Source organism: Geotrypetes seraphini, chromosome 4 (assembly GCF_902459505.1).
Source record: "Geotrypetes seraphini chromosome 4, aGeoSer1.1, whole genome shotgun sequence".
In the NCBI taxonomy this organism is placed as follows: domain Eukaryota; kingdom Metazoa; phylum Chordata; class Amphibia; order Gymnophiona; family Dermophiidae; genus Geotrypetes; species Geotrypetes seraphini.
The window spans coordinates 315,376,670-315,400,504 of NC_047087.1; the positions used below are offsets into that span (position 1 = coordinate 315,376,670).

The 23,835-nt window shown below is 42.2% G+C and overlaps 1 protein-coding gene across 2 annotated transcripts in view; it reads left to right on the top strand.

The window, feature by feature from the left end:
* The window catches only part of CCDC172 (coiled-coil domain containing 172), a 73,145-nt gene that overhangs the window by 18,748 nt on the left and 30,562 nt on the right, over positions 1-23,835 (top strand). For both annotated transcript variants that reach the window (XM_033940120.1, XM_033940121.1), the window contains 2 exons: positions 18,471-18,636; positions 20,602-20,703. In XM_033940120.1, the coding sequence (XP_033796011.1) occupies positions 18,471-18,636; positions 20,602-20,703 (268 nt within the window). The remainder of the gene's footprint in view (positions 1-18,470; positions 18,637-20,601; positions 20,704-23,835) is intronic.

A 23,835-nucleotide genomic window follows, 5' to 3' on the forward strand; every position in this document is an offset into this window, starting at 1 on the left:
TCTTCCAGATTCACTGAGATTTCTTTCAGTTCTTCCGCAGAGGATGCTGGGAACTGGGGAAGAGAGAGAGGGGAGAAGACGCTGAAGGGAACTGGGGAAGAGAGGGGAGAAGACGCTGAAGGGTACTGGGGAAGAGAGAGAGGGGAGAAGACACTGAAGGGAACTGGGGAAAAGAGAGAGAGGGGAGAAGGCGCTTAGGGGGAGAGAGAGGGGGAGAAGACGCTGAAGGGAAATGGGGAAGAGAGAGATGTCAGACTATGAGGGGAGCGGAGGGAAGAAAATGGGTGCCAGACCAATGAAGGGGGGGAGGTGGAAGGAGAGATGGAAGGGAGAGAGAAGGCCGGCCCTGGATGGAAGGAATTGAATGAGGAGAAGATGAGGAAAGCAGAAACTGGACAACAAAGGTAGAAAAAAAAATTCTATTTCTTTTCTTTTTTTCTTTTTTTTTGCTTTAGGATAAAGTACTATATTAGTTGTGTTGATAAACATTATAAACAAAGCTCTGCCAGCTGAAAATCTCTTTCTCTAGTTCAGCAGCCAGAACTTTGATTTATAAAATGATAATTGTACAGAATATTATTTCTTTTTATACTTTAATAAAATAAGTTCAGTATAAAACTAGTCGAGGCTTGTGTGGATGGGATCAGTTGGTTTGCAGGGACAGGGCGATGATGGGGACTGAGCTCGTGGGGACGGGATGGTGACGGGAACGAGCTCGCAGAGACAGGGACACATTTTTTCCCTGTGTCATTCTCTGTAAATGTACAGTCTCTTCATCTGTTAACCGCATAGAACTTCCATGGTAATGCTGTATACAAAAATAAAGTTATTATTATTATTATTATCGGACAGTTGAAAAGTGTAGTGTCACTTTAAAAGGCTGAAAAGTCTCAACTCTGCCTGCATTGCGCATATGCCAGTGCCTTTCCACCCAATATCAGCTCATGGGACCATAAGTTCTCAGTTTTCCGCAGAGTTGAGAAGCTGTGGTTTTTCCAGTATGTCAAACTTTGCTAGGTCCAGTTCCTTCCTGTTTGTATATTTCTTTTAGTTTCCTCATTATTTATTTTTTCTTTTTCCTTCATTTTGGTAATTTTTTGGGGATTTTTACCGTGTTTTTGGTTTTGTGTTTCGGGCTCATCTCAGCCTGTTTTCAGGCTGGGAGCATTGAGCTTTTTTTGTTCAATATCTGTTCAATCTCCCAAGCAAATTAAGTCCTTTGATTTCTTGATAGTGATCTTCCCCTCGATGTCAGTGGCTTCAAGCGGTGCACTCTATGCAACAGGACCATTTTAGCTACTGACCCACATAACTTTTGTATCCAGTGCCTAGGTCCTGAACCACCATCCTGACTCTTGCCCATGCTGCTCTGGACTGCAGAACAGGTCACTTAAGGCTCGCCCACTCCAGTTTGAAAAACTTTTCAGGGAACTTCAAACACATTACATTACATTACATTACATTACATAAGTGATTTCTATTCCGCTTGTGCCTTGCGGTTCTAAGCGGATTACAAGTTAGAAGACTGGACATTTCCAGTAGCATTGCAGTACATATAAACAAGAATGCGTTAAGTTACAATTGTTGTTCTGGACTTTTCCAGGATAAATTGGTAGTAGATAGTAGATAGTGATAGGTTGTTTGGACGAATAGAGATAATATTGTCCGGATTCTGTTGTTTAGACGAGTAGAGATAATACTGTTCGGATTCGGGTGTTGCTGGTGGTGGTGTTTGGGTAGTCATGAGAGCATTATCTTAAACTTTTGTGAGGTTATGATGATGGGAAGTGTTTTTTGAAGAGATGAGTTTTGATTTCTTTTCGGAATGCTTTAATGTCTATTGATTTGGTCAGTAGATTGGTGATGGTAGTATCGATCTTTGCTGCCTGTGTCGCTAAAAGGCTGTCATATAGTTTCTTTCGTCGTGTTCCTTTGAGAGGGGGGTGAGTGAATAGGCTCTGGGTTCTCCTTGATCTGTGTGAGAGGTTACGGTGTAGTCTGTTGTTTAGGTAGCTGGGTGCTGTTCCATGTATTACCTTGTATAGTAGACAGTAGAATTTGAACTGAGATCTTGCTTTTATTGGTAGCCAGTGTGAGTCTAAGTATGCTTTGGTGATGTGGTCGTATTTGCCTAGTGAGTAGATGATTCTGAGGGCTGTGTTCTGAACTGTCTGTAATTGTTTTATCATGTAATTTGGGCATGATAGGTATAGGCTGTTACAGTAATCTACAATACTCAGTACTAGGGATTGTACTAATATCTTGTATTGATCTTTGTTGAAGAATTTTCTTATTTTTCTTAGGTTTCGTATTGTGAAGAATGCTCTTTGGATGATTTTGTGGATTTGAGACTGCATTGTGCAATTTCTGTCTAGTAGGATTCCCAGGATTTTGAGTGTGCTTTGCATTGGGTACTTGATTGTGTTTACTTCTAGTTCTGTGAGAGATGGTTTTTTTTCCCTTTCCAGTAGTAGGAATTTAGTTTTTTCCGAGTTCAGTTTTAGTTTATGACTTGACATCCATTTTTCTACCGTTTCCATTATCATTTTCAGGTAGTTTGTGGATAAGGGGTCTTGAATATTAAAGGGGAGGAGGATAGTTATATCATCTGCGTAGCTGAATGATACTGTGTTTAGGGCGTCTAGGGTTATGCCTAGGGATGCTATGAAGAGGTTAAATAATATGGGTGATAATGGTGATCCTTGTGGTACTCCACATGGGTTTGACCATGGGTCGGATATGTGCTCTTTTGATTTGACTTTGTATGTTCGTGTTTTGAGGAAGCTTTGGAACCATTTGTGAACATTACCTGAAATTCCTATTGCGTCTAATATCTGGAGTAGTGTGTGATGGTCAACTAGGTCGAATGCCGCAGAGAGATCGAGTTGAATGAGAAGCAGCTTGTTTCCTTTGCTGAGGTGTTGTCGGGCAATGTCTAATAGTGATACCAATAGAGTTTCTGTGCTGTGGTTGGATCTGAATCCAGATTGTGATGGATGTAGTATGTGATGGTCTTCAAGGTAGTTGGAGAGGTGTTGTGCGACAAGGCCTTCTGTTATTTTAATGTATAGAGGGATTGAAGCGATTGGTCTATAGTTTGCAGGATTATCTATAGGACCTTTGGGATCTTTTAGGATAGGTGTAATTATGATTTCTCCTAATTCCGGTGGGAAATGACCTTCACTTAGTGTTGTTTGAAGCCATAGTGTGAGGCTAGCTTTAAATTTGGTGGAAGCTGTTGCTAGTAAGTATGAGGGACAGTTGTTCAAGTCACATGAGGATTTTCTGTATTTTTTGTAAAGCCTGTTCAAGTCTGACCATTGTATCTTTGGGAAGTTTGTCCATATCCTGTCTGCTGGGATTGCTTCATCTGTTTTGGGATTAATTCGTATTTCTTCTATGTTGATTATTGAATTGTTGAATGTGGATCTGGTTGTGATGATTTTGCGTTTGAAGTGATCCGCTAATTGGGTGGCTGTGGGGGTTTGGTTTCCTTGGGTGGCGAGAAATGGTTTGGTATCGGTGAGATTTCTTAAGATGTCAAAAAGTATTCTTGTGTCTGGTTTTTCTGTGCTGATGAGTTTGGAGTAGTAGTTTTTTCGTTTTTCCTTCAGTTTGGTATTGTATTGTTTGATTAGGATTTTCCATTCATCTTTGATGTTGTTGTGTTTTTGTTTTTTCCATGACCTTTCTAATTGTCTGCATTTTCTTTTTAGTTGTAGAAGTTCGTTGTCGAACCATTTATTAGATGGTCTGTCTATTTTGTTTTTGTTTTTTATTGGAGCAAGTTCGTTTAGTGTGGATTCACTGAGGGTCCTCCAGCTGTTTATGAATTCTTTGGGGTTGTTGGGGTCGATTTCGGGGTCGACTGTGTTCCAGAATGTGTGAGGTTCGATTTTCGGTCTGAATTTGATGAGTGTTTTCTTTGGGGTGGGTTTGTTGTTATTTTGAGCCCAATTGATAGTGAATGAATATTTGAAATGGTCTGACCATAGAGTAGGGTGCCAGGACCTGTTTGAGATGTAGATGTTTTGTGTGTTTTGATTTGGATATGAGTAAGCTGCTATATCAAGTTGATGACCTTTTTCGTGTGTGGGTTCTGGGTTGAGAATTTGATAGGATAAAGTGTTGAGGTATGAGAGTATATCTGTTGTTTGTTTGGATGATTGATCTTCTAAGTGGAGATTTAAGTCTCCGAGGATCAAGTTATGTGTGGAGGAGAGTGAGTTCTGGAAGATGAATTCTTCAAGTTCTTGTTTTGAAGTATTCCATTTACCTGGTGTAATGTAGCAAATAAGACAGTTCAGATTTCCATTGAGTGATTTGTCAGATATTTGGCAGGCTAGCAGATCAAGATAAGGGGTGGAGTGCTTGGTTAGTACGTCGATGTTGAGATTGTTTTTTGTTATGATTGCTAGACCTCCTCCTCTTCTGTTTTCTCGACATACTACTTCAAGTTTATATCCTTTGGGGCAGAATTCTGTGATGCTTGGATCTGACTCAGAGGTGAGCCATGTTTCGGTTAGGAAGAGACAGCCTAGATTGTCTTTGGTCAGCCAATCTTTGATTAATTCTGCCTTTGGGCTTACGGATCTGATGTTCATATATGCGCAAGCAATTGTAGTGTATTTTGTGGTTGGTGTAGTGGTTGTATTGATGATAGTTCTTGGTGAGGTTTGGTATTTTTGTGTGTTTGAGTTAGGTTTTGGTGGGGGTCTTTTTCCCCAGATGGTGGGGATGCTGGCTTGGCTGGATAGTGGGCATGGAGTTAGTGTTCTAGTGGTATGCAGTTTTCTGGTATGTTGAACAGGTCTGTGTGTTGTTGTTAGGATAGGGATGGTTTGTATTTGGTAGCCTGTGGTTTTCCATTTTGCTATAAATGTGGCAATTAGTATGAGGGCAAGAATGAGGTTGTGTGTATGCAGTGCCATTTTTTTTTTTTTTTTTTTTTTTTTTTTTTTTTTTAAATTTGTGAGGATTGCGGTTTGGTAGTTATTTGAGTTAGTTGTGAGAGTGGATGTATGGGTTGTGTTCAGAATTCGCTGGAGAGGTGGTTTGAGAGGCAGGGGCTCTAATAGAGAGCAGAGTCCTCCTGTTTGCACGGCGTCAGATGGAGGAAGGAGGGACAAGATGGCAGAGACTTCCTCCTTCCTCTGCCTAGGAAGTCGCTGGGTGGGGGAGGCTTTCGGTGGCCCTCAAGGGCTGAAGAAAAAGTCCGACTCAGAAGTCGGTCTGCGTTCGGTGATCCGCGGTTGCTGGAGCGGCAGGGGCTCTAAGGGAGAGCAGAGTCCTCCTGCTTGCACGGCGTCGGGCGGAGGAAGGAGGGACAAGATGGCAGAAACTTCCTCCTTCCTCTGCCTAGGAAGTCGCTGCGGGGAGAGGCTTTCGGTGGCCCTCAAGGGCTGAAGAAGAAAAATCCGACTCAAAAGTCGGGCTGCGTCGGCGATCCCCGGTGGCTGGAGAGGCAGGGGCTCTAAGAGAGAGCTGAGTCCTCCTGCTTGCACGGCGTCGGGCGGAGGAAGGAGGGACAAGATTGAGGATGTCTGCTGACGCTGATAACCAGAGGCCATCTTCAGCATCAGTACTGGTGCAAGCATCAACACTGAGATCAACCTCTATATCGTTGGTGCTGCCTCCATCAGGGGAATCAGCTGAAAAGACTAAGAAACATAAACACTCTTCCTCATCCAAGCATACATCGGTGTCATCTCAGGCATCAATACCATCAACGCATCCTAAGCATAGACACACAGAGACAAGAACACCTTCCTTACAAGTAGTGTCCCCTTCGGAGGCGTGCCTTGTCATTGAGGACACCAATACCTCCATACCCAATACATGCTGCATCATCTAACATAGTAACATAGTAGATGACGGCAGATAAAGACCTGAATGGTCCAACCAGTCTGCCCAACCTGATTCAATTTAAAAATTTTTTTTTTTTTCTTCTTAGCTATTTCTGGGCGAGAATCCAAAGCTTTACCCGGTACTGTGCTTGGGTTCCAACTGCCGAAATCTCTGTTAAGACTTACTCCAGCCCATCTACACCCTCCCAGCCATTGAAGCCCTCCCCTGCCCATCCTCCACCAAACGGCCATACACAGACACAGACCGTGCAAGTCTGCCCAGTAACTGGCCTAGTTCAATATTTAATATTATTTTCTGATTCTAAATCTTCTGTGTTCATCCCACGCTTCTTTGAACTCAGTCACAGTTTTACTCTCCACCACCTCTCTCGGGAGCGCATTCCAGGCATCCACCACCCTCTCCGTAAAGTAGAATTTCCTAACATTGCCCCTGAATCTACCACCCCTCAACCTCAAATTATGTCCTCTGGTTTTACCATTTTCCTTTCTCTGGAAAAGATTTTGTTCTACGTTAATACCCTTTAAGTATTTGAACGTCTGAATCATATCTCCCCTGTCTCTCCTTTCCTCTAGGGTATACATATTCAGGGCTTCCAGTCTCTCCTCATATGTCTTCTGGTGCAAGCCTCCTATCATTTTTGTCGCCCTCCTCTGGACCGCCTCAAGTCTTCTTACGTCTTTCGCCAGATACGGTCTCCAAAACTGAACACAATACTCCAAGTGGGGCCTCACCAATGACCTGTACAGGGGCATCAACACCTTCTTTCTTCTACTGACTACGCCTCTCTTTATACAGCCCAGAATCCTTCTGGCAGCAGCCACTGCCTTGTCACACTGTTTTTTCGCCTTTAGATCTTCGGACACTATCACCCCAAGGTCCCTCTCCCCGTCCGTGCATATCAGCTTCTCTCCTCCCAGCATATACGGTTCCTTCCTATTATTAATCCCCAAATGCATTACTCTGCATTTCTTTGCATTGAATTTTAGTTGCCAGGCATTAGACCATTCCTCTAACTTTTGCATCTGTACAGATGATTACCATGGTACTGTTGTCATTCCTACAGGACCAAATTGGAGAATTTGTACAAAGGGATTTGGTTGGCATATTCACAACCCCATGCAGTGAAAGCCCTTGCCATAACACATCTAGTACCAGCCTAGTCTGAACAGTGCTCAAAACTACCATCGAGAGCCAGATCTCAGACTTCACACCATCATTGTTTGAGGTCCAAGAAAGCTATATCATCGAGACATTTGAGATTCTTCCTGGTTCAGGCACTCATTGGATTGGCATCATAGGATATTTCATTGCTCTCCTGCATGTTCATCGTGACATTTGCCTTGACACCCCGATGTCCATCATGGCGCTTTCCATCTCCGAGACAGGACATCAAAGAATATGACTGATTTATCTCTCTGTTCCTCCTACGATTATTACCCAGAGCTGTCTGCTGTGGAGTCTTATGGGATTCCATCAGCCACATCTCCACCTCCTCACAGATCACCATCAGAGAGTCTCTGATTTACCAAATTCATTAGGCAGATGGGACAATCTCTGGCAATAAAATTGGAATCAGAGTCTGAGCCTAGAGCAGAGCTCTTTAAGAAAATGAGAATTGCCTGGGACAGACCAAAGATCCATCAAACCCAACATCCTGTTTCCAACAGAGACCAACCCAAGTCCTGAGTACCTAGCTAGATCCCAAGTTGTAAAACAGATTTTATGCTGCTTATCCTAGGAATAAGCAGTGGATTTCCCCAAGCTATCTCATTAATGACATATGGATTTCTTTTTTAGGAAATTATCCAAACCTTTTTAAAACTCTGCTAAGCTAACTGATTTCACCACATTCTCCAGCAACAAATTCCAGAGTTTAATTACACGTTGTATGAAGAAATATTTTTTCCAGTTTGTTTTAAGTCTACTACTTAGTAGCTTCATCAAATGCCTCCTAGTCCTAGTATTTTTGGAAAGAATAAACAAGCAATTCACATCATCACGCACTCCTCAACCTACCTCAATTTTGGAAAACTGGTAAAAACGAGTTTGTTCAATCGGTTTGTAAACTAAGAATTTTTATACCTCTGCTAATTCAACCAGTAACCTTAAGATCTATATAGCTTTCCACTTCTTCCATTATGTAAGATTGCATTGATGACTTTGAGAACCTTTTCTTCCATTATGTAGATTGTATTGATGACTTTGAATTGTGAGCTCTTCGCTGATTGTCCAGTGCTTCTTGTTGTAAACCGCCTCGAACTTTCATGGCTTTGGCGGTATATAAGAATAAAATTATTATTATTATCTACCCTTTCCATTCCACTCAGTATTTTATAGAACTCTATCTTATCACCCCTGAGCTGTCTCTTCTCAAAGCCAAAGAGCCCTAGTTGCAGTGGCATATCAGGGAGGGGAGGGGCAGTCTTCCCTTGGTGCAGACCATAAGGGTGTGCTCCCTGGGTTGGCATTAGTGTCATGGTCCCGGAACTTCTCCTTCCAGCAGCCTCAGCCTTTACAACTCACTTCTCTGCCACTGTCAGGCCTTACTTTCTGCCAGGTCCTGTCTTCGCGGAAGCAAAAAATAGGCAGGAGAGAGGAAAGCCTGACGCCACAGAGCAGTAAGTTGTGAAGGCTGTGCTGCCTGAGGGATAGGGGTGGCTAAGAGGGAGGGAGGGAGGGAGAAGGTAGAGGAAGGAGATGCTAGATCATGGAGAAGGAAGGGAGGGGAAGGAAGGAAAGGAGATGTGAGACTTTGGAGGAGGAGGGAGAGAGGCCAGGGCATGGTGGGAGAAAGGGGAAGGAGACAAAGAAGGGGTATAGGAGAGGAGATGCCAGAGCATGGAGGGGGAGAGATATGTCAGGGCATGGGGGAGGGAAGGGAAGTAGACAGATGCCAGACCATTGGGAAAGAAGGGAGGGAAAGGAAGGAAATGAGATGCCAGAGCATGGAGGGAGAGGAAGAGATGGAAGGAGAAGAGAGGAGAAAGATCCCAGGGCATGTGGGAAGGGAAGTAGATGCCAGTTCATGGGGTGAGTTTGCGGTGGGAAGGAAAGGAGAAGAGGGATGCCAAAGCATGGGGGAGGGCATGGAGATAGAGAAAGAGGGCGGATGCTGGATGGAATGAAGAGTGAAGGGAAGATGAGGAAAGCAGAAAAAGAGATGACAAAAGGTAGCAAAATATTTTTTTTTGTTGCTTTAGAATAAAGTAGTATTGTAGCTGCATTGATAAACATTTATAAGTAGAAAATGGAAATAAGTTAATCTTTTTATTGGACTAATTTTAATACATTTTTTAAGTTCAACATTTTTATTGATATTTGAAAAAATGTATATAAACATTCAACAAAACATTCAGGAAATGTCATCTTAGTCAAAATTGACAATCAGGTAAATGATATAGAATTTACAGATAAATGAACCTAAGAATAGCCCTTACTGGGTCAGACCAATGGTCCATCAAGCCCAGTAGCCCGTTCTCACGGTGGTCAATTCAGGTCACTAGTACCTGGCCAAAACCCAAGGAGTAGCAATATTCCATGCTACCATTCCAAGGCAAGCAGTGGCTTCCCCCATGTCTTTCTCAATAAGAGACTATAGACTTTTCCTCCAGGAACTTGTCCAAACCTTTCTTAAAACCAGCTACATTATCCGCTCTTACCACATCTTCTGGCAATGCATTCCAGAGCTTAACTATTCTCCGAGTAAAAAAAACTTTTCTCCTAATTTCATATTCTGCTTATCTTAAAAAACAGGTTTTTAAACTTAGAGAAAGAGATTAAATTTTTAGAATCAAAACTTATAGAAAAATGAGAATATTCTATTCAACAGGAGTTGTTAAAGGTTAAGGGCAAATATAATGAGATTTCATCTAAGTTGATTAGGAAAGATTTATTTTCTCAGCAAGCATTGTATTATGGTAACTCAAATAAGGCGGGAAGAATATTGGCAAATTATCTTAAAGCGAAAAAAAGAAAATCAAAATTAATTGCCATCAAAGATGAAAATGGTGAAACATTTACACAAATTGAGCCTATTTTAAAACAATTCTTAAAGTTTTATAAATCTCTTTATTCTTCCGAGACTTATTTAGATAAAGAAAAAGATGGTTTAGAATTTTTGAAAATGTTAGAGGGTCCTAAAATTCCTGAACATGTAAAACCAAGCTTGGAAGAGCCACTATCACTAAAAGAAATAGGAACAGCTTTGAAGTCCCTTAGAGTTGGATCCGCTCCAGGTGGTGATGGTGGAGTTTTATAAATCATTTCAAAATTTCCTATTGCTTTATTTATTAAATCTTTATCAGTTTCAACTTAATAAAGGTTCTATTACTGGCACTATGGCAGAATCTTTAACTATTGTTTTGCCAAAGCCAAATAAAGATCCCACTTTGGTTTCAAACTATAGGCCAATATCTTTAATAAATGTAGATGGTAAGTTACTAGCAAAGATATTAGCGTTAAGATTGGCTAAAGCTCTCCCTCATATTATAGACATGCATCAAACAGGATTCGTTGCTCAAAGACATTCATCTCACAATACTAGATTGGCATTCCACATGTTATATTTGACAAAGAAGATGAGAGAGCCTACTTTTTCTGTTTCTCTGGATGCAGAGAAGGCTTTTGATAGAGTGGAATGGACCTTTATGTATCAGGCATTGGAGTGGTTTGGTATAGGTTCTGGATTCATACAAATAATACAAACGTTGTATAGTTCCCCTGCTGCTAGATTATATATTAATAATACTTTTTCAGAACGTTTTAATTTGCAGAGGGGAGTTAGACAAGGTTGTCCCTTGTCTCCTTTGCTGTTTGATATTGTTTTGGAACCCTTATTATTGGCTATTCAACAAGTGAAGGAAATACAAGGTATACCACATTCAGATAGAGAATATAAAGTATCAGCTTATGCAGATGATATCTTATTATATTTGAGGAATCCAGAATCTACCATTCCATGTTTGCTTGAGTTGATTGAGAAATTTGGAAAATTTTCGGGATATAAGATAAATTGGAATAAATCAGACATTCTTCCATTAAATATACATTTTACAAAAGGATTATTTGATGCATTTTCTTTTGTTTGGAAGGAAGATGCTATTAAATATCTAGGAATTTGGATTACAAAAACAGTGGATGAAACAATTAAAATTAATGAAAAATGTCTATTACAAAAGGTGACAGAAATGTGTGAGCAATGGAATCCTTTGCATTTATCTTGGTGGGGAAGAGTACAAACTGTTAAAATGATGATTTTGCCTGTAGTTTGTTACCAAATGGGGATGATACCAGTTTTCTTTCAAGAATCTTTTTATAAAAAATTAAATAGGGTTTTGACAAAATTTATTTGGCTTGGTAAAAATCCCAGAATTGCTTTAGTGTCGTTGCAAAGGCCAATTGTGGAGGGCGGGGTAAATTTTCCCAACTTTTATAGGTATCATCAAGTCTATATTTTGCGTCAAGGTATGTATTGGATCCTCCCAGAGCCCACTGACAATATTCCAGATTGGTTCTGGTTAGAATGGAGACTTATGTTTCCCTTGCGTCTTAGTCATGTAGTTAGTATCAAAATGCCAAGGTTATATAAAGAGCATAAAATATTTATGGATACCTGGAAAACTTTAAGATATATAAGTAATCTAACTCCTATTCCAATAAGTAAATCAACAACTCAAACGATTTGGTTAAACCCCAAGATCAAAATTGGTGGTTTTAAAATCATCTGGAAGCATTGGATGATAGCAGGTATTCGTATTTTGGAGGATGTAATAAAAAATGGTAAGTTGCTGGAGTTTTCACAATTGAACATAAGTTTAGTCTTAATAAATCGCAATATTTTAGATGGTTGCAATTGAAGCAGTCCATTCAGGTAGGGTTCCCTGAATGGAAAAATCTTACTAATTATCATAGTTTGGAATTCTTATGCATTCAGATGGATTCAATGGATCATAGAGCCGCACAGTGGTATAAATTAATATCCGGATTTGTAAATAAAAAACCAAAAAATGGTCTTAGAGACATTTGGAGCATTGAGATAAAGCATCAAATTAATGCATCTCAATGGCCACGACTTTGGTCTTGGAGGTTAAAATGTACAGTTGTCAGCATCTATGAGACAAACTTGGTTTTTTCTTTTGCATAGAGCTTTTTGGACCCCTGTTCGTTTACAAAAGATAGATAGTTCTAAGTCTAATAGATGCTGGCATTGTCATATTGAAGCTGGGACATTAGATCACCTTTTATTCTATTGTCCATTTATTTTATCATTCTGGAAATCAATTTGGCCTCAAATTAATAGGATGTTAGAAAACCCGGTAGCCTTGACATATGATACTATTTTATTTGGAACAACTATGAGAGTAAGAAGTCAAATTTCATCAAGTAACAACAAACTTTTGTTTATTTTAACCGGAATAGCAATACAACAAATAACATATAATTGGAAAAAATATGACAGGTTAAATTACAATTTCTGGTGGAATTCTGTATGTCATATATAAAAATGGAACTCACCATTGCAACGCAAAAAGGTTATGTGAGTAAATTTCAGAAAGTCTGAGGACCGTTAACAGATTTTTGTAATGAATGATTAACTTTTCCCATGATAAGATATTTGATTAGAGGGGAAAGGGGTGGGATTTTGTTTCTGATTATTACATAATAAATCAATATTTAAATGAATTCACAATAAAGATGATTTTATGTATTATTGAATTGGGAGGGAGGGAGGGATGGGGGATTATTATATTCAATAAGAATGATATAAATTTAGATTTCTTACATAATATTTTGACATTATAGAATACTAATTTTTTAATGAAATGTTAAATTTGATGCTGATATGTGAGTTAATCAAGTGTGTATCTTTAAGTGTTATATGAGTTTATTTGATACACTTGTTGTAACATACGAAAATGAATAAAGAATTATAAATAAAAGTATTTCCCTATAACTTCATTGAGTGTCCCCTTGTATTGTGATCGTTTATAAAATCATTTTTTACTAACTTTTTCAGGCAGTAGGGGGGTTACTAAAATATTTTTTTTATATCGGGGGGGGGGGGGGGGGGGGGGGGGTTAAAAATGATTGGCCCCCAGGTATCATATACCCTAGGGGGCTCATAATTGAAACGGAAATACATCTAAAAACCAGCCTAAATCGGCACTTGGACAATCAGTGAGACAAGTCGTCCCAAGTGCCAATAATCGAACCAGGTTTTAAACGTATCTAAAAATGGCTTAGGCCTTTACAGTGCTGCAGTATGCCCAGAGCTAAAAGGGGCATTTAGGAGGAGTGGTGAGGGCGGGATTTGGGCAGGACGTGGGCTGTCCTAGACTTAGTTGTACTGCATGTATAACCAAAAGTTTTACAACACTACCTAGACCAGGGGTCAGGAACCTATGGCTTGCGAGCCAGATATGGCTCTTTTGATGGCCACATCTGGCTCGCGGCAGGTCCGGGTCCTCCTGCCCTACTACCCACCCGGGTCCTCCTGCCAGATCCAGGTCCTCATGCCCTTCCTTTCCCTTGGTCCGCGCCGCTGCTGCTAATCGCCGCCGACAATGTCTTCTTTCCGACGTCTTGACATCGGAGAGGACGTTTCGGGCCAGCCAGGCAGTGATTGGCTGGCCCAGAACGTCCTCTCCGACGTCAGAATTGACGTCGGAAAGAAGACATTGTTGGCGGTGATTAGCAGCAGAACGGGGAGGTAAGATTGCAGCGGCGCGGACCGGGGGAAAGGAAGGAGAGAGACGCTTTTTTTTTTCTGTGGCAGGGAGAGAAGGATGTAGGCAGGCAAGCTGGCTGGCTGGCTTTAGCGCGGCAGGGAGGGAGGGAGATAGGTAGGCAGGCTGGCTTTGGGGGTGGACAAAATCTGGAAGGTAGTGGGGGGGACATAAGAAGGAGGCACTGGGGGCACTAAGGACACAGGACGGGGCACTGGGGCACTATGGACACAGGAAAGAGGCACTGGGGACACTATGGACAGGATGGAGGCACTGGGGACACTAAGGACATGAGAAGGAGGCACTGGGGGCACTAAGGACATGAGAAGGAGGCACTGGGGGCATTAAGGACACAGGACGGAGGCACTGGGGGCACTAAGGACACAGGAAGGAGGCACTAGGGGCACTAAGGACATGAGAAGGAGGCACTGGGGGCACTAAGGACATGGGAAAGAAGGAGGGAGGGAATAGAAAGGGACAGTTGTTGGGCCTGAGTGCAGAAAGAAAGAAATGAAAGAAAGGATACACAGTCAATTAATAGATGTCCCCTTTTGATGAAAAAAATAAATGTTACCTCTGACTTACTTTCTCTGCAGCAGAGTCGGCAGCTGCGCTGAAGTGCAGGAAGGTCCCGCGATGACTCGTCTGCCGGCTTTGCTCCGGAAGAAGTAAGTTACGTCGGAAGGGGTGGACCCGGCAGACACAGTCATTGCGGGACTTTGCCGCAACTCCCTGCGTCTGCCGGGTCCACCCCCTCCGACGTAACTTACTTCTTCCGTAGCAGAGCCAGAAGACGAGTCATCGCGGGACCTTCCAGCATAATGCTGCTGAGTCCGCTCCAGAGCAAGTACGTCGGAGTGGGGTGGACTGGCAGCCGGCAGCTACAGTCATCGTGGGACCTTGCTGCATGAAGGGAGAGAAAGGAGCAGGACTGGAATGGAAGAGTGGTAGAGGGAAAGAAAGGGGGCAGGGTGGTATGGAAGGGTGGTGCTGATGGAATTGATGTACAGAGAAAGGGGAGAGACATAAGGGGGAAGGATATTGGAGGGAAAGAAAGGGGGCTGATGCTGATTGAAGAGGGATGGATGGCGAGATAAAGGGCAGACATTGGATGGTATTGGGGAGCCTATGCTGGATGGAAGTGCAGATGGGAGAGATGGGAGCAAATGCAGGAAGGAAATGGGAGGAGAGAAAGAGGGGAGCAGACGCTGGATGGAAGTAGACAGAAAGAGGAGAAGGTACTAGATGGAAGGGTTGGAGAAAGAGGGTACATGATGGAAGGACGGGATAAATAAAAGGAGGGCACATGATGGGGAGAAAAGGATTGCAAGCTAGTCAGCAGCAACTCTGTGTTTGGACCCAACAAGGTGACTGGAATTTGGCTAGCTTTGCTGGTGCTTTAGCAATTGTAAGAAACGGAAAGCCATTCACAGATGGGGAGTATGCCAAAACATTCATGCTTGATGTTGCCAATGAACTTTTTGATGACTTTTCAGATAAAGACAAGATAATCAAACGAATAAAAGACATGCCTCTGTCGGCAAGAACTGTTCACGATCGTACCATCATGATGGCAAATCAAATTAAGGCAATACAAGTGAAGGACATAAATGCAGCACCATTCTTTTCTCTTGCTTTGGATGAATCAACAGACATAAGGTATGCTGTCGATGACACACTACGTGAGGAAAGTCTTGCTGTTTTGCCTATGAAAGAGACAACAAAAGGGGAGGATTTATTCAAGTCTTTCATTGAGTTCGTTAAAGAACAAAATCTACCGATGGATAAACTTGTTTCGGTGTGTACTGATGGTGCTCCATGCATGGCGGGGAAAACCAGAGGATTCGTAGTGTTTCTTCGTGAACATGTAAAGAGACCCATCCTAAGTTTTCACTGCATCCTACATCAGGAGGCGCTTTGTGCTCAGATGTGTGGTGAGCAGCTTGGTGAAGTGATGTCGCTGATCATTCAGGTGGTCAACTTTATTGTTGCCCGAGCTTTAAATGATCGCCAGTTTAAAACACTGCTGGAAGAAGTGGGGAATAACTATCCTGGTCTACTTCTGCACAGCAATGTGCGTTGGTTGTCAAGAGGGAAGGTGCTCAGCCATTTCACGGCTTGTCTGAGCGAAATTCGGACTTTTCTTGAAATGAAAAACGTCGAGTATCCTGAGTTAGCTAACACTGAGTGGCTCTTGAAGTTCTACTATCTCGTGGAGATCACTGAACATCTGAATCAGCTCAATGTGAAAATGCAAGGCGTTGGAAATATAGTCTTATCTCTTCAACAAGCAGTGTTTGCATTTGAAAACAAGCTAGAACTCTTCATCGCCGACATTGAAACAGGTCGTTTACTACATTGAAAAAACTGGGGGAGTTCAAAGATGCATCACAGCAAGTGACCCTGCTCAACATCTTGATCTTCAGCAGCTAGCGGGCTTCACATCTAATCTCCTGCAGTCATTCAAAGCATGCTTTGAAGAATTTCGTGAGCGCACTCATCTTTTTAAGTTCATCACCCATCCACACGAGTGTGCAGTGGACAGCGCTGACCTGAGTTACATCCCCGGTGTCTCCATCAGAGATTTTGAGCTACAAGCTGCTGACCTGAAGGCCTCAGACATGTGGGTGAATAAGTTCAAGTCACTGAATGAAGATTTGGAAAGACTTGCACGACAACAAGCAGTGTTGGCGAGCAAACACAAGTGGGGAGAAATGAAAAAACTTCAACTGGCGGACCATCTGATTGTCAAAACTTGGAACGCGCTTCCCGTCACATACCACACACTGCAGCATGTGAGTATGGCTGTACTGACAATGTTTGGCTCTATGTATGCATGTGAGCAGTCTTTCTCACATCTAAGGAACATTAAAGACCAACCTACGATCACATTTAATGGATGGAAGTCTCAACGCCTGCATGAAACTTAACCTCGCCATGTATCAACCATATTGTATGGCTCTCACGGAATTACATTTCAAAATATGTGGCGTTTATGGCTCTCTCAGCCAAAAGGTTCCCTACCCCTGGCCTAGACGGAACTTGGACATTGTGACTTAGGCCATCTAAAACCAGGTCTAAGTCACAAGAAGGTATCCAAAGTGACCAAATAACCACTGTAGGGACAAAGTTCAGACCCCTACACACTCACCCAGTGATCACTGACACCCCTCCACCCCCTCCACTGCCATAAATATCGTAATAACAATTTTACATATCTGCCTTCAGAACTCAGCACCTGGCAGCCTGGCATAGGAAATTCTAGAAGAGCTGCACAGAGGTGGCTTAAGTGGTCTGGGGATGGGCTAATGAACCATGGAGAGGAGGACTCAGGCCCATAAGCCACTCTAACCACTGCATGCATGGTGAAACATGGGCACCCCCAAAAAAAACCCAAACTCTTATGTACTGCCATATAAGTGGCACCTGCAGCCATAAGGGCTATTGGAGTAGTAGACAGGTGGGTCTAATTGGTTCTGGGGGTGTTTTAGGGGGCTCACCATGATCTATAAGGTTGTTGTGGTGAGATGTGGCACCCTTTTTGTGAAGTTCACAGCAGTGCCCTATAAGGTACTCCACTACTCTGGTGCAATGTTTTGGTGTCCAGTCCATCACTTTGCTGACCCCACCCACATCCAAAAGGTCTTGTTCTAGGCGTTTTTGACTTGGATGAATTTTTGGCCGAAAATGGGGTATAAAGATGGACGACTTAGTGGTCTGGACGATCAGACGGATGGACGTACAGTTAGATGATTTTCGAAACAAAATATGTTGGATGTATTTTTCGAAAATGGACCTTTTCCCATATCCGACTTTGGGCGACTAGCGACTTAGGCCAAAACAGACTTAGATGTATCTTTTGATTATGCCCCTCCACGTATGCCACTGCCTAGCCGCAATAGCCTTTCCTCATAGGGAAATTGTTTCCTTTAGTCTGTCTACTCCCCCTTTATTTTTAACTAGAGCTGGTTTTATTTTTACATTATCAGTTTTATTGTAAACATAGAAACATGATGGCAGCTAAAGGCCAAATGGCCCATCTAGTCTGCCCATCTGCAGTAACCATAATCTCTTTCTCTCTCAGTTTAGATATTTGTGATAGACGGTATATCAAGTAATTAAGAAACTTGAAACTTATCATTTTAATCGCCCTTCTCTGTAACTTTTCTAATTCAGCTAAATCATTTTTGAGATATGGTGACCAGAATTGCACACAGTATTCTATGTGCGGCCATTTCATAGAGCGATACAAGGGCAGTATAATATTTTTATCTTTGTTTTCCTTTCCTGATAATTACTATCATTCTATTTTCTTAGCTACCATTGCACAATGAGACGAGGGTTTCAATGTATCCTCAACAATGACACCTAGATCCTTTTCCCCGAGCCTAGAAGAAAACAGCAGGCTGGCTCTCCAGGATCATTCCGAAGGCTTGTCCTGCAGAGCTGAATACCGGTATAGTGGGTCTGCGTCCTTTCCTAGGCAGAGAATCCCCAGGAATAGGGCCTCAGGGCACCAAAGCCTCAGAAAAAAATGAACTTTAAATGCAAGAATACAAAAACTGCTAAGCAGATCAGAGCCCCTATGCACAGTTTGCTTGCAGAGAAAAAAAACTGAGGTATGGGCTGGGGCTCCGCCTCTATAGGGGAGGTGCTCAAAGTTGTAAGTATTCTCTCTCTGCAAGCCATTTTGCGGGAACCCGGAATAGATGCAACTGAAAATACTTTTGCAGTGGTGTGTCCTTACTCACACTTTTACTAGTTAAAGTTAGAGAAAGCTACTCCATTCAGACACATTTCAGAAAATGTTATCCATTTAAGTATAGTTTACCTGGAATACCTGTTATTGGTAAGCATTTTGCTTTTTATTTGTTTTAGGAACACACAAAGAAAACAGCTAATGAAGAACAGAAGAAATTTATGAAAGAAGTTTCAGAATTTAACAATGAGTATGGACTGACAAATACTAGATCTCTCTTAATTGAGAAAAAAGTGAGGACAGAAATATGTACCTTGGAAAAAGAGGCAAATGTCTTGAAAGAAGGTATGCAAAAATTTTTAGTGCAGCCAATCTTGCTTTCATTCTTCAGATAGTCCTGAAAGCAAATTTCATATAAAATTAGTTTTATTGAACTACACTTTTCCCTCCATATTTGCGGGTTCAGCACATGTGACTTCAGTTATTTGTGGGTTTTATCTTGCTGGCTCATCCCCAAAATGATGTCATCCTAGAGTGCTGAGAAAAAATTTGGGGCTTTTTTTTTTTAGCATGGGCTTCAGTATACAGAGAAAATTTCACTTTTTTCAGCACTTCAGTGTACAGAGACAGAATTTCACTTTTTATTCACGATTTCACAGTATTCACAAGGGATTTAACCAAGATATTGTGAATAAGATAGAAAAATGTATTTGTGGGCTGGCTTTGCCTCTAACCCCTGCGAATATGAAGCGAGAAACGTTAATTCTCCAAGGATAAGCAACTTCTCAAAACTTTTGAGGGCAGCACATCCTGCACGTGAGCAACTTCTTGCCAGTTGTAGTTGCACTTCAAGCCAGTTTCTCCCTTTCTATGAGCTATATGGTTGCATGTTAGCATCTTAGCTTGAATGTCTTTTCTTCATCTCTGCAACCTTTCCTGAATTTTGTTTTCCACCTCATGTAAGTGGTTGCATGGGACCAGTACTTTATCCCTCACTTGGCCCTCTTAGGCCTCAAGTATCCTGGTCAGGATAACATTTTTTCAAAATCTTGTAATTTGATTTTTGCCTTGGCTATTTAAGACTCCCAGTAGTGATGTGGGACCATGTTCTTTTATGGACACTCATAAATGGTGCCTGCAGTGTCTAGGGCCCGATCATAATCTTTCTTGTAAACTCTACATTGAGAAGGTCTCCACTTGCCTTGACATGAGCATCAATAGCAGCCTCCAGTTACAGGCATCATCCGATCTTAGCACCAAAGACTTCATCCTCATTGATGCCGAGGAATCCTAATGCAGTATATTGAGCAGAGGTGAGGAAACAACATTAATTCCCCTTGAAACATATGTTGAGAGCACTGGAGCATTGAGATTGATATCCAAGAAGCACCCCCACCATGAGGACCATTTATCCCCTAAGGAATTGAAGCAGGTGGGTTAACCTCTATTGATTCTAGATCAGGCCATTGATTTGGCCCCGAGGACTTTGAAGGACATGATCATACTGGTTGATCCTCAGCCTTTGCAGTATCCTGTTTCAGGTCACAAGCACCTGGTAAGATCCCAAAGAGTAAAATAGATTTTATGCTGCTTATCCTCTCCCTTCCTCTCCTTCACCCCAATTATTCCTCTTTCCTTTCCCTCTCCCAGATGTGCAGCATCTTTCCTCCCCTCTCACCCATTCCCTAGTGCCTTCCCTCTGCAGCATTTTTCTATTCCTCCCATCCCCCTGTGCAGCAGAACCCTTGCCTAACTTCCATCCTTCCCTTCCATCCCTTGTGCAGCAGAACCCTTGAGCACCCACCCCCACTGCATAGCCGAACCCCCGCTGACCTGCCATCCTTCCCTCCCATCTAAATCCCGCCGACCACGAGCCCTACATACCTCCCTCCAGAGCAGCGTTGGGCCGCAGCACTCTAAACAGGCTGTTTCGTGGCCTCTCATGAGGTTACTGATGGAATGATCAGTGATACGGCAGAGGGAATTCCCTGACGAGAGAAGGCTGCGAAGCACCCTGTTTAGAGTGCTGCTGACCTGATGCTGCTCTGGAGGGAGGTATGTAGGGCTTGTGGTTGGCAGGATTCAGATGGTTGGGCTGGATTAAAACCAAACGGGCTGGATATGGCCCGAGGGCCATAGTTTGCCCATGTCTGGTATAACCTGTCAGTCTGGACTAGTTTAGCAGAAATCAAGGAAAGGTAGCAGGCAAGAACAAATTTCACTATTCTTCCAGTTTAGGTAAATTTTGAATATTAACTACAAAACACTGACAACATTGCACAGTTTAAACTTTGAAATGTTTATTCTTAGAAATGGAGCTGATAGAAAATGAAAATGTCCACCTAAATGCTTTGAATTTACGGAAGAATGCCCTCATGCAAGAATTGTTGGAACTCCAGCAAAATCTTAAAGGTATTTTATGTATTGTATGTTATATTCACGATTATCATACAAAAATTACATCTATTGATAAGCTTTGATGAAACAAAAGAGGAGAGGAGAAAAGAGGAGACTACGAGGGGACATGATCAAAGCATTCAAAATACGGAAGGGAATAGACTTAGTAGAGAAAGATAGACTCTTCACCCTCTCCAAGGTAGTGAGAACAAGAGGACACTTTCTAAAGTTGAAAGGGTATAGATTCCGTACAAATGTAAGGAAATTCTTCTTCACCCAGAGAGTGGTAGAAAACTGGAACGCTCTTCCGCAGTCTGTTATAGGGGAAAACACCCTCTAGGGTGGACAAGTTCATGCTAAACTGGTGAGACTGGACTCATTTGGAGCACTGGTCTTGACCTTGGGGCCGCCGCATGAGCGGACTGCTGGGCAGGATGGACTCACCCAGCAGCGGCAATTCTTATGTTCTTAAAGCAAATTCTAAAGTTCAAATATTATTGTTTCAAAGTTTATAGGCTATCTTTGGTAAACAAAAGTATAAAGAAGTATTCTTCCTTTTGAGAATAAAAGGAAAAACCAAAATAAGAGCTTTTACAAAGCTGTGGTAGAGGCAGTGGCGTACCTAGGGTATGTGGCACCCGGGGCCCATCATTTTTTGACACCCCCCCCCCCCCATGTAAAAAAATATTTTTTGTAATGACCATGAAATGGAATAAATGGTCAGAATAGAAACAGGCAGTGAAAATTTTCTTATATTCCAAACATAACATAACATAACATAAATTATGTCTGAATTGTCATGACATCAGAAGTACATATGGAGTAGTTGCAGGTGATGCTTGGGACAGTTCTGATTGTGTTAGTTCGGTTTTATGTGTTTTTTGAATAGAAGGGTTTTTATTTCTTTTTGAAGGTTTTGCAGTCTGTGGTCGATGTCAATTGGTTGTAGAGTTGGGGGTCGAGTGTTGCAGCTCGAATGGCTAGGAGGTTGTCGAACAGTTTTTTTCTTTTGACGTTTTTGGTTGGAGGGTGTGTGAATGGTGCGTGAGTTCTCCTATGTCTGTTTGAAGTGGATTGAATTATTTAGCTGAAGAAATTAGTTACCCCCTCATCCCACACATATTAATTCTCTTCCATTTTTGTTCCCATTATAAAAAACACTGATAAGTTCCCAGAAAAAAAATACATTAAAATAAGAAGTGAAAACAAAGGCCCCTACAGATGAGAACATAACATAAGAATAGCCTAACTGGGTCAGACCAATGGTCCATCATGCCCAGTAGCCCATTCTCATGGTAGCCAATCCAGGACACTAATACCTGGTCAAAACCCAAAGAGTAGCAACATTCCATGCTACCGATCCAGGGCAAGCAGACACTTTCCCCATGTCTTAATAACAGATTATGGACTTTTCCTCCAGGAATTTGTCCAAATCTTTCTTAAAACCAGCTACACTATCTGCTTTTACCATAACTTCTGGCCACTTCATTTTTAAGTTTAGATCTTTCCTTTCAAACAGAGACCTTGCTAGATGTCAAATACAGCACAAGGTAACTTCACATGGACTTAGCTGTGCAGGAAATGTGAATCTCCTCATACACCCACCATATAGTGCAAAAATGTGCAAAGGTCTGTTTTTTTCTTTCGATCACTGCATAGCCTAATGCCACACAAGCAGCACTGTTACAAACATATTCTGTAGGTCAATGCTAAGGATAACAAAGTTTCCTTCCTTGGACCAGAAGGAGATAAGCCACTGGAAGAGATCCCAAAACAACACCCAAAGACCCACTCAGTGTGTGAACCAGTTGAGTGGAGTGGACTAACTGGGGGGTGGAAATGGGCCCGGAGTTTGCTAAGCAGAATTTCCCAGACCACCTCTTCCTCTCAACACATTGACACGCTGCCACCACCACCACTAGGAACACCTCACTGGGTAGGCCAGCTATGCTATAAACTTTATAAAACACGTTATATTTTCTTATAAAGCACATATTTTAACTGAACTCTCTGACATCCTCAGCCTTTCCATTCACAAAAATAGAAGGAAGAAAAGTTCCCATTTCCTGCTGTCTCATGTCCCCGGCCTATACAATATTCAAATCCTCGTTTCACTTGCATTATAAAGTACTGAGGATGCAATCTCTACCCAATCCCAGGTCCTAAAGTCTAAGACAGTAGCACAAACTAATGCTGCCAGATTCAGGAAAAAAAATTTTGATTCGATTCAGCCTATTGAATTGGTTTTTCAATTCGATTTTCCTGCCCAGTTGGGTGATTTTTTTCAAAACTCCTGGTGGAGTTATAGCTTTTTCACCCCCTTTGGCTTCTCCTAACCACACTGGCGCTGTGGTGTAAATAAAACAAAGAAACAAAAAGGACTTTTCCTCTCTCTGTTAAATCCTAGCTCATGTTTGCAGTCCAACACCAGCTCTGGCAGGATACACATTTCAAATCTGACATATTATAATCACAAAACAGAAAATAAAATTAATTTTTCTACCTTTTGTTGTCTGGTTATATTTCAAATCTTGTTGGTCCAAGGCTCTGGTTTTCTTCTGATAACTTGCTTGCCAGGGTCTCCTTCTTTCTTCTTGCTAACCATCCATCTGCCAACTCTGTCCTCCCTTTCCATTTCCCTTCCCTCCCCAGGAAGTCTGATATCTTTCCTTTTTTTCATCTCCCTCCACAGATCCACCTTTTCTTAACTACCCTTTCATCCGGCATCTCTCCCTCCTTCCCCACCACCCCAGAGTCCACCATCTCTCCCTTTCTTTTCTCAATTACCCTCCTATCCAGTATCTCTATCCCTCCTCCACACCATCCCTCCCTTTCTGTTCCTTCCCTCCTTAAATCCCATGGTCCATCATTTCTCTCCCTCTCCTCTATTTTCAGACCCATTATTTCTTCCTCCCCCCCAAAGTTTGGCATATGCACGTCTCTTTGAACACCCCCTTCCCTCCGTGTACTTCTAAACCAGGGTCCCCCCCAAAGGCCTGTTCCCCCTTAAAGGCCTGCACCCCCCTTGAAAGCCTGTCCCACCCCCTTGTAGGCCTGTACCACCCCCTTGTAGGCCTGTCCCCCCCTTGAAGTCCTGCCTGCCTGTCTCCCCCTTGTAGGCCTGTCCCCCCTTGTAGGCCTGCCTGC